Source organism: Colius striatus, chromosome 3 (assembly GCF_028858725.1).
Source record: "Colius striatus isolate bColStr4 chromosome 3, bColStr4.1.hap1, whole genome shotgun sequence".
In the NCBI taxonomy this organism is placed as follows: Eukaryota; Metazoa; Chordata; class Aves; order Coliiformes; family Coliidae; genus Colius; species Colius striatus.
Window position 1 is genome coordinate 67,232,454 of NC_084761.1, and position 14,449 is coordinate 67,246,902.

Below are 14,449 nucleotides of genomic sequence, written 5' to 3' on the forward strand. Positions count from 1 at the left end.
GGTTGTGTATTAAACTGTATGTTATCTACTGTTGTGAGCTTCCTTAAAACAGAAGTGAGGGTGACGAGCCCTGGCACAGGCAGCCCAGGGAGGTTGTGAAATCTTCCTTGGAAGTCAAGAGCCACCTGGACATGTTCCTATTTGACCTGATCTAGGTGGACCTGACTCTGCAGGGCGGTTGGACTACATAATCTCTAACGGTCCCTTCCAACCCCTACCATTCTATGATTCAGGCACTGAGACTATGGCATATCAACATATGCAGATTTTAAATGCAATATCAAACCAATCCAAGCTTATATACTGTGTATACTATAAGAGAGAACAGGGACATGACTTAAGCATCTTAAAACTCAACCTTCTTTGCCCTTTAACCTTGCAAAAAAACCAAACAGTAACTATTTCTCCTCCTTTGAAGAAGTTTCTCCTCTGTATACACAGAAGCTGATGAGCTCTCCACAACTTTAAAGATGTAAATAGGAAAAACAAAGCTAGAAATTGACAGCTCAGAGCTATTCTTGAAAGATATCTCAAGTCATAATGTATGCTAACAGTTTTGATTAAAATTCTCTCACTTCTCTCTAATACTTGTTCTGAAATATTTGCTGCCTTTTACCAAACTCAAAAGCATTTCTACTTGATTTGGCTAGCTCCAAAGAAATCCCTGCTCTTCCTGATGTTAAATCCACCAGCCCTATGCAATCTAGAAACTTCAGCATTACCTTATCCTATTAAAACTTTCATAGAATCTTTCTGTTGGATTACTTAATTCTTACTTAACCCTTATAAAGGTCTGCAACTTTAAACACATTTATTAGCAGTTGTTTCTAAGATGCAAGTCATTACTTTTAAATGAGGTTCCTCTATGGAATCATGCAGGTCCTCTTCCTATTCTTCTAATTCACACATTATTGAAAAGAGTCCTTACCTTAAGAAAAGGAATGACCTCTTTCATAATTGCTTTAATCTGTCGGTCAAGCTGCTGAGTATCTATACGAGGACATGGAACAGCAGAAACCTCACTTGACTGTGGCACAGGAAGACATTCACTGGTACTTGGACCTTGTTTGAAAAAAATTAAAAGTAACACTTAAGCCATTCCACATTACTATTACATAAATAACAACTTCAAAAACATATTTTCCTTGTAAAAGTAAATGATATTTACTTAAGTATGTAAAGATCCTTAGAAACTTTGCTAAGTTTTCATTATAAAAGAGGAAAGCAATTCAGCCAATTAAGTGACTCTTGAAAATTAGAATAATTATTTTCTAAAACTAAGCAAAGTATGTATATATTTGCATACCTTCTAATTTAGCAGCAGAAGCACCCTGAAAATTACTAGAGCATCCCTCAGAGTCAAGGGTACTTTCAGCTTCATTTTTCATACGCTCATATTCCCTCATCCTAGCCAAAGCTTGATCTAAGTGAATCACTGTGTTGCCTATATTTAGAATAAAAACACCTTTTAATCTAAATAAAAATTTTCAATTGATAGACAAGTAAACAATGATAAAAATAAATTTAAAGCCACAAGTTTTGAAATCTATAGAACCGTAGTTGAGTTACAATATTTCATTACACACTTTGATCCACTCAGTGTTTCAGAAGTGGCTAATTTCTCTGTGTGCTGTTTTACAAAACATGTAATTACACACTAAAAATCAAATATTAATACACTATTTAAGCACAGACAACCAGAAACGTTTTAGGAGAGAGGAACACAACACTGTAAATCACATCATTCTTACCAAGGTCATCAGTAGCAAAGGGTTCAAAGTTTGAAGATGTAGATATGGTACTCCCATTGTCTGCATCATTTTGTTCACAATCTCGACACGCTTCTGTAGAAAAGTTCTTGACATAAGTTTCCTAAAAAACATCAAACAACTGAATACGAGGCAAGAACACACCACCCTCTCATGGATTTGTCAACAAAACAGCAATTCTTTACAGCGAGGTGCTGTGGTATCAAGACTTGTCACCAGGCTGCCTGACTGCAGAACAACTTTACTCATGTGTATAAATACATCAAGTGATTCTACCATGTTGGTTTCAAATACTTCAACCCTAAAACATATAAGAACCTGTAGAGAGGCACCAGCGATTCCTTAAACGCAAAAACCAATTTTTTTAGAATCTTGTGACCACTAGTTGGCCTGACCTCACTCACAAGAGGATCTTGGCTCTTTTTGAGTATCAGTTTACAATTTGTGCCCTTAACGATGTTCCATTCCTTCCCGACACATCACTCATTCCCAGCATCAAGAATTCTTCCATATTTAATTGCTTTTGCATTAAAGCTCTCGTGTGTTTCTCTGCTTAGAATAGTTTGTATAAGCTTATATTAATTTTAGAAAATTGAAACGCTAGTATAATTCACTAGACAAGCATGCATGTAAACTGAACGGGAAGGCTAAGTTCACAGTAAACTACCTTCTGAACTTACATCATCTGTAGAAGCGAGGCTTTCACTGGGAGTGAGTTCAGAATTTGATGCTATCCAGGCTGCAGAATTCAGTGATTTTGTGCATTTCTCTTTTTCGTTTTTCTCAGATAAATGTCTGGTCACTATATCCTGGAAAAGATAACAAATCTATCTTGCAAAAAAGGATCTAAGATTTCTTTAATTCATACACAAGATCAAAAAGTTTGTGCATACCTGTAAAGCATAGAGAGCCCTTTGCCTCAGGTAATCTGTATTTAGCAATTGAAGCTCATGGAAAAGTTCAATAAGAAAATGTGGACGAGATTCATTTTGAGAAATAAGAGTTGCCACTTCAGAATAAATTGTGTCTCTTAAAGCTTCAAACATAGAGAGATCACTACCTGTTTCTGTAGAAAAAAAGGAACCTGTTAAGTCCTTGACATGTACCCAGCTGAAAGACAACTGCCTATTAGGTATGCAAGTTACATGTACACAAATTGTCTCTGTCATTATATAGCACCTTTCTTAAAGCTTACTCGTTTCCTAAAGAGCAACAAAGATTTAAACACTCTGAAATAAGAATTTAATCCTTGATGTATAAAATAAAATATAAAGCAAAGGAATAATTTTCTTTACAATTCTGAACAATTTCATTTAAAAGAGTTCTTTGTTAAGAAGCACACACCACCATGTTGCTTTCAGAATAGGTATTCAACACTGAAAATGGATCCTTAAGATATTTCAAATGAGCTAAGGGTCTCAAGTTTATATAATACAAGCAACAACATTAAGCTCTAGACTGCATTCAAGAAAGCCACTCCTTCCCACACAAGCATAAATCTTACACTCTCACACATCTCTGATACCAATTCTGAGATTCACGTAAAACCTTTTACCCTTAAGCCCTATTACATACGTACACAAAGTGTTCCCTAATATGTTCCCCATTCTTTTGAAAATTGAGGATTATACTTCCATCACAATAGTTAAATTTTATTACATATGTATTTTGACCAGTGTCAAATGGAAAAAAGTCACATTTAGAAAACTCAGCTGAGTTTAACAGATGTATATGTTAGTATTCAAGTTAATGTAGTTATTAGCAATACAGCAAATGTTACTGTGCAATTTAATCGGCAATTAGTTTATCGGTATTTTTAAGCATACAGATAAGCTTTTTCAACCTTTAATAAGCCACTAGAAATTGTGTGCCTCCCCTATTAATGAAATTGTATAGTAGCTCTTAAATGCACTAAAAACACCTACTGGAATTAAGTTTTTGTTGCAGAATCTACCTATGTATTTCTATTTGCAATTGTGACTAACCAAGAACACGATGAACATGTTTTCCACAATTACAACTCCAAGTAGTTTGTATCATTGCATTTCATGCAAATTACAAGTAACTCCTCTTGTCTTATTTATAGGGAAGGTGCTGCCACAGTACTGATTTTTAACATCTGCTAAACAGTCTGAGTTACAGGATCAAAGCCAAGAGAAAAAAAAAAGTAACAGGACATTGTTGAAGCTAAGCAGTGAATGCATTACCTGGCGCTTCAATGCATGCATTTCTGTTAGACTGCTGCAGAATTCTCCTAGCATGTGCTGTAGGAAAGTGGGGATAGACAGTGATAAACACAAAATGTGCACCAGAATTAAAGACAGGGTCTATACAAAACAGCAGGAGGAAGACTGCTTAGTCATTCAAATCTCAACGCTGCTTATTGTGAGAGCTTGACTGGTAAAACTTTATTATGTATGACAATGAACAGCTCTTTAGTGTGGACACAGCTACATTGACAAAGCTGTAGGTCATGCTAAAATGACTAAAAATTCTGCATCTTTCAAACAAAACAAAGATACTGGCAGAACTCAAAAAAGACACAGAAGAGCGTGACATAAGAAAAGCAGTGCAGATGGCAAAAATGTAAAGGTTTATGTGATGTTACAAGACTGCATTTGAATGATACTGGGTAGAGCTCCTCTAAGCATGACTAGAAAGAAAAAATGTATGCAGTACAAGACGCAGTTTAGATGTTAAACAAAGTTTCATCTCTTGTGCAGTTTCTTTCCATTCAAACACCAACAAATGACTGAGGTTTCTGGTTGGTTATGTTTTTGTTTATTTTACAGTAACAGGTTTGTTTCTAAATTGTTTTAATCCAGTACTTAAACTACAGAAAATACCCAAAGGCAACTGATATTCAACTTCTTGCACACTTTTATGTTTATAGCATCCTTAGACATTAAAAAGCAAAGTCCACATGCTAAACGGAGTACTGTCTTGTCACAACACACTGGTTTTACATAATACACTAGCAACTAAATGTGAAGGTCCTTTCCTAAGAGAAGTTCATGAATTAATTACTGACATTCAGAAAATAATACCTGAAGACATTTCTGTAGATCTACTGTACTTAATTATTTTTTCCAATTGTTCTCGGTTCCTTTTGCTGAACACCTTTGCATGAACAACCTCTTCTGAGTGTCTGCTTTTATTGCTCTTGCAGGGTTCACACACACTAGAAGCACTTGCACTTTCATAACCTAATGGAAGGGAACAAAAATAAAGACATTCTTAAAAGCTTACAAAGTGTTTTATTAATTTTAAATATCTGTTCAGGGTAATGTCTGAGATGACAAATACCCATATGTTGTTGCCTAGCTAAAAATTTTTCTCTACACTAAAGCCATGCAGTAGCACAAAATCCTCAGTGACTGCAACAGAAATAACACAAGTTGAGTTTGCGGTACCTAAGATCGCTTTCAACCTACCAGTATTTTTAATTCTGCCTTTTAGCTGAGAAGAACTCTTCCTCTTATTCTTTGATTTGGGTGTTTTATCTTTTGATGCCAAGCTTGCTTGTGCTGATGCTTTTCTCGATTTAAATGTCTTCGTCACAGTAGTTGGGTCTACTGGGTCAGGCATACTACTAAAACTCTCCAAAGACTCTTCATCAAACTCTCTCCTGCTTGTATCAGATTGATTTTTAGGACCAGGAGTGATGTTTTGTCCTGCAACTGCAAAACCTGCATTCAGCTGAGATTCATCATCTTTCTTCCCTTTCAGGTTATCATTAAGCCAAGTTGATTTTTTTTCTATATCCTCTTCAGGTTGTCTATGACTCCTCCTGTCAGAAAGGAAGAAACGCCACAATATACCATAAACTAGTCTCTCAGATAGAAACAGCATGTATTATCAGGCAACATTTTATCCATAACACAAGTTAATTGGCATAGTTACATATTCAACAACTGAAAAAAATCCAACTCTTCAACTGGAAAACAGAAGATGTATCACTGTTTTCAATCTGAATATACTTATGAGACTATTGCTGTGCTAAAATAGTTCTATGACAAAACATTTCTTAAAACAACATTCATTGCAATCTATTGCAGCATTTAGAAAACCTCCACTTGTTGAAATTATACCATCTAGTTACTGAAACAGCTCAGTTTCAAAAATCATGAAAATGAGATCCTCCTTCACTTACAAAGAAGTATTACAAAGCCACTCCCACACTCCATTTCACTTTGGAAATACTTCAAAGTGATACATTAGTAAATATACAGAAAAGTACATCAATTTACTGAAAAGGAGTAAAAAAAAAAAATAAACTGAGTCAACATTGAACTCTACCACAATAAATTTGCTGAAAGAATGGTTAGTTCCTACAAGCCTCAGAAAAGGGGAGGGAGACAGGAAAAATTACTAAAGGAGAGTTACAATGTGATACTAAATACCTTTTTTTTTCTGCTCCATTACAGGAACTGCTTTCGAATGGTTTGGGGAACGCCATATACTCAGTTTTCCCAGAAGCATTATGATCTAGAGGATGTTGTTGCTGCTGCAGCTCACTACCATGTTGAGACACATTGTATGCAAAATCTCCAAAACCAGAAGGGAACACTGGATTGTAGTTAATACCTACAAAGTAAACCAGAGAGTCAGAATCTGCAACAAAGAAGCAAAACGACAGTGGGAAGGTAAGCAACAACTTGCTTCAGCTTGAAAGCACTGCAATACTCAGAATTTCTCTTAAATGCAGGTTTCAAACATTACTGTATACTATGCATACTGCTATAATCCCACAGGAGAGATAAAGGTACTTCAGGAAAACCCAATAAAGAGCTCCAACAAGTGAAGGTAAAAATTACATCAGCTCCAAAACCAGTAAATTTCTGTCTGCATGAAGACTTTATCAATACTTCAACTACCATCAAATAAATCAACAAGAAAATTCCAAATATTTATAGGGCCAAAGAAGTCATAAATTGATAATACTTATTTCAACTTTATAAGCTTTGTAGTAGTGGCAAACCAAACATAACTGTTGTTCTGTGGAGGCTCTATACACTTGAAAATATATTCTTGAACAGAAAACAGACTTCAGAATCTGAAAGCTACTATCTATCCCTATGTCTGTTTCCTGAAAAAGCTGAAATACATTAAGATAGCTTTAAAAACTTTTAATGATTCAGTGAAATGTCTACTCTTTTTCCATTTCACATTCAACAGTGAAAGCAGATATCATAATGAGATTAGAAACAATTTATCCAAGTCAACACTTAATCTACATCTCTGATGGGAACAAAAAGAGTGCTAGAAGTCCTAAGAAAAAAAGAAATAATTACCAAATCATAAAATCACAGATGGTAAGGGTTGGAAGGGACCTTTAGAGATCATCTAGTCCAAATCCCCTGCTAAAGCAGGTCCATCTACATCAGGTCACACAAGAACGCATTCAGGTGGGATTTGAAAACCTCCAGAGGAGACTCCACACCCTTCCTTGGCAGCCTGTGCCAGGGCTCCCTCACCTGAATAGGAAAGAAGTTTTTCCTTAAGTGGAACTTTTTGTGTTCCAGCTTTTGTCCATTACGTCTAGTTCTATCACTAGGTACAACAGAAAAAAGGAAAAAAAGTGTTGCTGCATCCTCTTGACATACACCTTTTAAATACTTGTTAATGAAGTCTCCCCTCTGTCTCCTCCATGCTGGCTCATGGTTAGTTTATTATCAATTAGGACTCCCAGGTCTCTCTCTGCAGAGCTGCTCTCCAGCAGGTCAATCCTCAGCCTGTACTGGTGCATGGGGTTGTTCCTTCCCAGATGCAGGACTCTGCATTTGCCCTGGTTGAAACTCATGAGGTTCCTCTCTGCCCAACTCTCAAGCCAGCTGAGATCCTGCTGAATGGCAGCACAGCCTTCTGGGGAATCAGCCAATCCTCCCAGTGTGGTATCAGTAGTGAACTTGCTGAAGGTACACTCTGTCCCCTCATCCAGGAAATTGATGGCCCCAGAACTGAGCCCTGTGGTACCTCACTGGCCACAGGCCTCCAACTTGACTCAGCTCACTGATCACTACTTTCTGGGTCCTGTTATTCAGCCAGCTCTCGATCCACCTCACCATCTACTCATTCAAGCCACACTGCTTGAGCTTTTTGATGAGGATGTTATGGGAGACAGTGTCAAAAGCCTCACTGAAGTCAAGGTAGTGACATCTACTCTCTCCCCTCACCTAGCCAGCCACTTATACCCTTGCAGAAGGCTCTCAGGTTGGTCAGACAGAATTAATGAATCCTGGTGAATCCATGCTGAGTCCCTCTGATAACCATCTGTTCCTTCATGGCATCCAGGATGAGTTGTTCCATCACCCTTCCAGGGATAGACATGAGGCTGACCAGCCTGTAGTTTCCTGGGTCCTCCTTTTTGCCTTTTTTAAAAACTGGAGTGACCTTGGTCTTTCTCCAGTCCTCAGGCACCTCGCCTGTTCTCCACGATCGTTCGAAAATGATGGAGAGTGGCTTAGCAATAAAACATTACCTTAATATTAGATGGTTCACTTAGATCACTATTAAATGATTGCTGAAGGTATCTAGAAGTTTCAAACACTGCTTTTCACAACTGGATGAAGAACATTTAAAATGTTAAGTTTTACGGAGTGAGTGTTTTTGAAGATAGGCAATGTTACATTGAAAAAGTCTTGTATTTGAAGGTAAAATATACAACTGTTCAGACATAAATATTAACAAAATTCTGCTAGGACAATATGGACTCATTCAAGCACTGTTTAAGATCATTTAAATATAAAGGAAAAGTCACAGTATTCCAAGCAAGTTCACATTAAGACTTCAATTACATGAGGGAAATTGTTGAAATCTGTACTACACACCCGTAGTAATACTCACCTGGAGCAAAGGAAGAAAAGTTAGTAAATCCTGGTACGTTAAACAGGTTCACAGGCTGTGGAGTAAAGCTGAATGGACAGAAAACAGGAGATGGAGGTGGTGGTGCACTATGGCCTCTCTCCTTTCTTGATGGCTTTTCTTGACACTGCTCTTCTTGCTGGCGCATAAGATCATTTAACATTTGTTTCAACCTTGACAACAAGGAAAAAAAAGATTTTTTTTTTCCCCCAAGTTCTAGGGCAAAGCTGTAAATTTATACTCAACTAATTTGAAATTGGCATTATTTCACCTGCCCTATATATTCTATGTAAAAAACTGCTTGATTTAGCCAGTAGAAAACCGATCTCAAGAAAAAGCCAACTTGTATCTAATCTCAAGTGACACTCAGGAACAGTTTTATAACGTCCTGTTCTGTACTAGTGGTCACATTCATCGAAGTTACATATCCTTGAAGAACAAGAAAAAATTTACTAGATATTAAAAAAAAGATGAAAAGAAAATGTAAATATAGAAAATAATTCCAGCATATCTAAATGAAGCCCAAGTGAACATACGCTCTGACTGACACCACCAAGGATGGACAAAAAGCTTTTCACAACCATTATAATACAGAATCTTGCCAGGTAGTCTAGCAAAGACTACAGACATAAAAGCATATTCCAGGAAAGTAATTACAAATCAACAAGGCAAAGAAATCTATCGCAAGAGATTTTTGGAAGAGATGCCAACTTCTGGTTCTTGTCACTAAAAGGTTACTCAAAAGAACAATCCCAATGGCATTAAAGCAGTGATGAAAAAAAATAATGAAAAATGCTGTATACAATTGCAAAAGTTTGTAATCAACTCAGAATTTCAATAGGGTGATATTTAACCATTATCTGTTCCCAAAACCATGTTCTTCGTTACTGAAGTATTTCAAATTCCACAGTCAAACACTAATACAGTCAACACACCTTTGTATGTTATTCTGCTGCCAAGTCAGCTGAGTGTAACACTGGTTTAATTGATGCATAATAAGATGTACTTGTGAAGATGCAACATTATTGGGCATCATACTGTAAGGGCCTGCAAGTAAAGTCTGTAGAAGACAAGAGAGGGTCTGTGGAAAGAAAATACATGACAATGACTGAATTACCAAAACCAGAAGTTCTTGCTGGAAAGATTTAGAGGGGAAAAAAAGGAAAAAAGGTAAATAAAAATAGCAAAATATCTACCTGCTGATCCTGCATCAAAGTCTGACAGATGCTGACACTAAACTCATGCTGTTTCTTCAACTGATTGATCTGCTCTTGCCATTGCTCCTTTTCTTCCACATATGAAAGTTCAGACATCCACCGAAGGTTTTCCTGGCGTTGCATACTTATGTTTTGCTGTTGCCTGGCCTTAGACAATGGGCGGTAATTCCCATCTGCTGAGAGAGGACGGCCATTTTTCCACCTAGGTTGGAAAAGAAAAGGAACAATGAGGACAAGAGATGAGATTTTGAACAACTACTAATGATACTTCCATTATTGAAATTATGTTTCAATTGTACATCTACAACTCACTTGGCACAGACCATTTCAGCATACCAGCTAATCACCCATGCAATTTTTGTCAATCTGACATTCTCCTAAACAAATGGAAAACAGTAGCCACCCAACTGACAGCTACTGTCAAAAAATCATTACTAAGCATGTTTCTGGAACTTATTTTTAGTATCGCCCATTACTGATATATAATATGTACTCAGATAAACACAGAACTCACCAACATGTTAGGCTATAAATTAAGAGGCCCTGCTCCTGACTAGAAGGCCACTATCTACTGAAATTATTTTGGTATCAAAACCAGAGGGAATCAGCTGAAGAGCTAGACATTACCTGTAATAGAGCCTTTTCATTTTGTCACATAAAGCTTATTAAGGAAACTTAACAGGTAAACAAGAGTTTAAAATATTCATGGTAACTAAAGTATCTAATAAGAAACAGCTTTCAAAGTTGCAAAAGCCAATAATGTGAAAGCAAAAATTTCAGAGTTAGATTAACTCTCTGAATTACTTTTTTTGAAGAGACTGTCCAATATCATGGCAAAAATTTCATATAGGTAAGCTGTTTAAGAAAACAAGGGCACGTAAGGAACTGCTGTAACACAACTGTGGAGCAAAATGGTTGACATTTAGTATGACTGAAAACAGAATAATCATGAATTAGTTATACACATGGCAGCTACAGAGACTCAGATAAGGAAGTGCCACTATGCACAGCTCCCTAACAAGCAGAAAGAAATGCCACTTTGCTGTATATGGAAGGCTTGTAGTTAATGTAATGCATCTTCCACCCCTTTCAAATATACTGATCTGATGCTTGTCAGAGTTAGTAATGCCACTAACCTATCCTTGTTTTCTTTAACAAAATACGCATTTTCTGGCACGTTGTTATTGGGATAAACAGATAAACTGTCATTCAAACTCGATGCATCTTCTTCCTCTTCTTCTGCCTGACCATCTCCATCAGAGAGATAACCGTCTTCATCTCCATTCTCTTCCTCTAGTGCACACTGGGTGGAACCTCCCCAGGTAGCCATTGTCCTAGTGAACATGGGAGAAAAAAAAAAGGGAAAGGAAAAAGAAAAAGAGGTGTTTGGGAAGGGAGGAATACTTTTTTTTTTTAGCTTTTGACAAATTATTAAAATCACTCTGTTGGCAAAGATAATCTAGCTTCAAATAATTAATTTGGAGATTATCTCACCAACACAAAACAGACCTAGCATTCTTCTGCTATCAGGATAGTTAAATACATTTACCTACTCTTTTGGGAAACTATTACTTCATTATTGATATAAATGGTGTAGAGATGAAGAAAAATTACTCTGAGCATTTGACGTCATCCACACATTCTCCTCAGGTGATTTTTCACCATTTATAGAGCAGGAAGAGATTAAATACACTAGGATGACCCATTAAATTGGCAAGTTGTTGTCTAATAGTCATTATGGAAGTCAGCAAGTTAATTTATTGCTCTATCAACCCATTCAGTGCTCAGATGAAAACAGGAAAATGCCCAAGACTGGAATTTCACTAAACAAAAAAATGTGTCCAGTAACAGACTGATTTGTGTTCTTACTTTTCTGTCCTACTCTGCTGTGGAGTACGTCGAGTTTCTGATCCTTCACTTTTAATAGATGCTGCAACAGTAGATATTGTTTCTGCAAGCTCTCTCCTCCTCTGATGTTCAGCCATTAAAGCTTCAAGTTGCTTTCTTCTCTGTCGCAATTCTTCTCTTAAAATCTCATGTCTTCTCATCTCAGACCATAACTGTTTGCAGTGAAATGGAAGACATAAAAATATTAAAAAACCCTACTACCCTAAAATAAAACACGTTAAAATTTCTGTATTTGCTACTACACTGATAATTTTTTGCTTCATGCATTGGTATTAAGCTGTAACTGAGGCCATACTCCAGGAAACTGAAAAATATAACCTGTATTTACTATTTATCCCGAATAGTGCAAAACCTAAGAAGGCAATTAAACAATACATTACTGAACTTTTTGAGAAACAGAGAACATTTCGCTCAGCACTGTTTTTGTCACACAATTCATGTATTATTAGTTAGCTCTTCAGCATGACAGATTACTATTCCCTTGAGAAATCTGAAAATTCTGCCAAGCACTTCTTTGATAACAAAGCAGAGGATACAAAACAGATTTTCTGCAACCTGCAGAAGCTTCAAGTTGCAGCGTGTTTAAAAAAGACTTAAGGAAGCCATGATTTACAAAGATGGCCTAAACAGAAAGGCAGAGGTAGAAAAACATAATTTAAGGTAGAAAAGTCTACCTTAGGTTACATAAAGTGAAATAATAAATGGCAAGATACTTTTACGAACATGTAAACATGTAAGCATAACAATATAACGAAACAAATGTGCAAGTTAATTAAACTGGAAAACACAGACTTTAGAGTCAGGCAAGTGACAACATACTCAGGTCTGAAAGCCACTGAACTAGTTGGTGGTGCTGGAGCCAGTTTTGCAACGAAAACCCATACATAATTAGAAAATTAAAAGCTCAGCGTGTTTGTAGAGTGTTTGCAATTGCATCAGCACACTCGTTTCAGAGACAGTTTTTTTTAAAATGAGATAATTCAGGCCATGTAGTGAAAACAGACAATCTGTCCTACAATGCTTATTTAGAAGGTGAAATTCTCTTCTTGGAGAAGGGGAAACTGGCTTTTCCTAAGAACAGTACAGGCATTACCCAATCAGCCTCACCTACACTGTTAAAGGAAGACATACAAGACTGCTGACATAACTCAGAGTTAAGTCTACTGATAAAGTTATTTTTCAGATATTTGTTTCTGAAGTCTTGTCTAGCCAGGAAACACCTTTAATCTCATATCTTTCCACCCCTACAAATGCTAATGTGATTTTCAGAAGACTAAATAATATCCATATCATTACTTAAGATATGAATTTTAGGGGGAAAGGGGAAGAAAATGCATAGAAGATAAGCTACATTTCAAATACTGCCATAATTTTCTTCACAGATGGCTTGCCTGTGCTATACACTATCAACACAGTATAAGTTCAAAATTAATTCAACTTCCACGTTAATATTTGGCAACAATTTCTATATTTGAGGACAGATAACTTGCTAGTTCAAGTCAATATTTACTTCTAGAAATGAAAAAAGAAGTTATAGCCATTTTGACAACGTATGTTCCATTCAGCTCCCCATGTCAAGTACTTAAAAATACGTCCAAATTGCCTAGAATTTTTTAGCTTTTTAAGTCACAGAATATCAAGTATGAAATACCTCATTGCCTACAAGTACAGATTCATCAAATTCGAGTAAAGGCTTGCCAGCTGTGTTACACTCATTCATTGCCGGAGTTGAAGTTGCTGGTGAAGCCTGTCTATTTGGTGGGCAGTTACCCAGCCCAGCTGACAACTGAAAGAGAAGGAAAAAGAGAGTAGAACAGCTTTCTAAAACCTACCTGCTGCTAAAACCCAGCAAAACTCAGGATTTAGAAGACAGGTGATTTAGTACTCAGAGAAAAGTGACTTTCGAATCAAAGCTAAATGCTGCTTGTTTCAGAACTGAACCAGTAATGAACAAAACTTACTTTTAAGTAACAAAGTATTATATAATGCTGCAGATGTACAGTATTGATAATTTACTGCTCACTTCATTAAAAAAAAAAATCAACTACAACGAGTATAAGAACCAGTACAGCACAGTGCAGTGAAGTTTCAATATGTGTTGATTGCACTTTCAACACACGATGTTGTTTCAAAATACCAGACCCTGTATATGACTACTACAAGGAGTGAAGATGCAGTGACCAGCAAGTATAGACAGACAAATTTCAGGCTAAAAATAAGACAGAAGGTTCTCTGTCTTTGAAGACTTTACCATCAAGGCTTTTGAGATCGTACTATATAAAAATGAGAGCTTGATACAGCAATTACTGAGAAAGAATCTACAGAGGAATAAACTCTTCTCAAAGCTCAGAAGTCGATAAACACTTACAATATACAAGTATTGCCAATTTTAAGTTTCTTCTAATTTTTGTAGTGGAAAAAATAGTGCTAAAGATATTTTGTCACATTGGTCAGCAGCTTAAGCAAAGAAATACATTCTACTTACCTGAAGGTCAGGACAAGCTTTCTGTAACACCTGAATTTTTTCTTGTATTTCAATCAGTTTTCTTCTTTCTTCTTGTAACTGCTTAAGCTCCCGCTGCTGCTGAAGTTTAGCTTCATAAAACTTCTCTCTGTGTAAATAAGTTATTAGCAGATTACTTGGCAAGCAGTTGCCTAATGCATGATTCTACTATCTTTTGACGAAAGCAT

The 14,449-nt window shown here is 36.5% G+C and overlaps 1 protein-coding gene across 12 annotated transcripts in view; it reads right to left on the reverse strand.

Annotated features, from left to right (window-relative positions):
- Positions 1-14,449, reverse strand: part of PCM1 (pericentriolar material 1) — a 45,406-nt gene that overhangs the window by 10,423 nt on the left and 20,534 nt on the right. For 7 of the 12 annotated variants that reach the window (XM_061993877.1, XM_061993879.1, XM_061993886.1 and 4 more), the window contains 16 exons: positions 14,244-14,370; positions 13,410-13,544; positions 11,720-11,910; positions 10,987-11,184; positions 9,830-10,052; positions 9,569-9,714; positions 8,616-8,806; positions 6,173-6,356; positions 5,204-5,559; positions 4,817-4,975; positions 3,977-4,033; positions 2,663-2,835; positions 2,450-2,578; positions 1,752-1,872; positions 1,307-1,444; positions 929-1,062 (listed from right to left, as the gene is read on the reverse strand). In XM_061993877.1, the coding sequence (XP_061849861.1) occupies positions 929-1,062; positions 1,307-1,444; positions 1,752-1,872; positions 2,450-2,578; positions 2,663-2,835; positions 3,977-4,033; positions 4,817-4,975; positions 5,204-5,559; positions 6,173-6,356; positions 8,616-8,806; positions 9,569-9,714; positions 9,830-10,052; positions 10,987-11,184; positions 11,720-11,910; positions 13,410-13,544; positions 14,244-14,370 (2,662 nt within the window). The remainder of the gene's footprint in view (positions 1-928; positions 1,063-1,306; positions 1,445-1,751; positions 1,873-2,449; positions 2,579-2,662; positions 2,836-3,976; positions 4,034-4,816; positions 4,976-5,203; positions 5,560-6,172; positions 6,357-8,615; positions 8,807-9,568; positions 9,715-9,829; positions 10,053-10,986; positions 11,185-11,719; positions 11,911-13,409; positions 13,545-14,243; positions 14,371-14,449) is intronic. The other 5 variants (XM_061993880.1, XM_061993888.1, XM_061993882.1 and 2 more) reach the window with 3 other exon arrangements.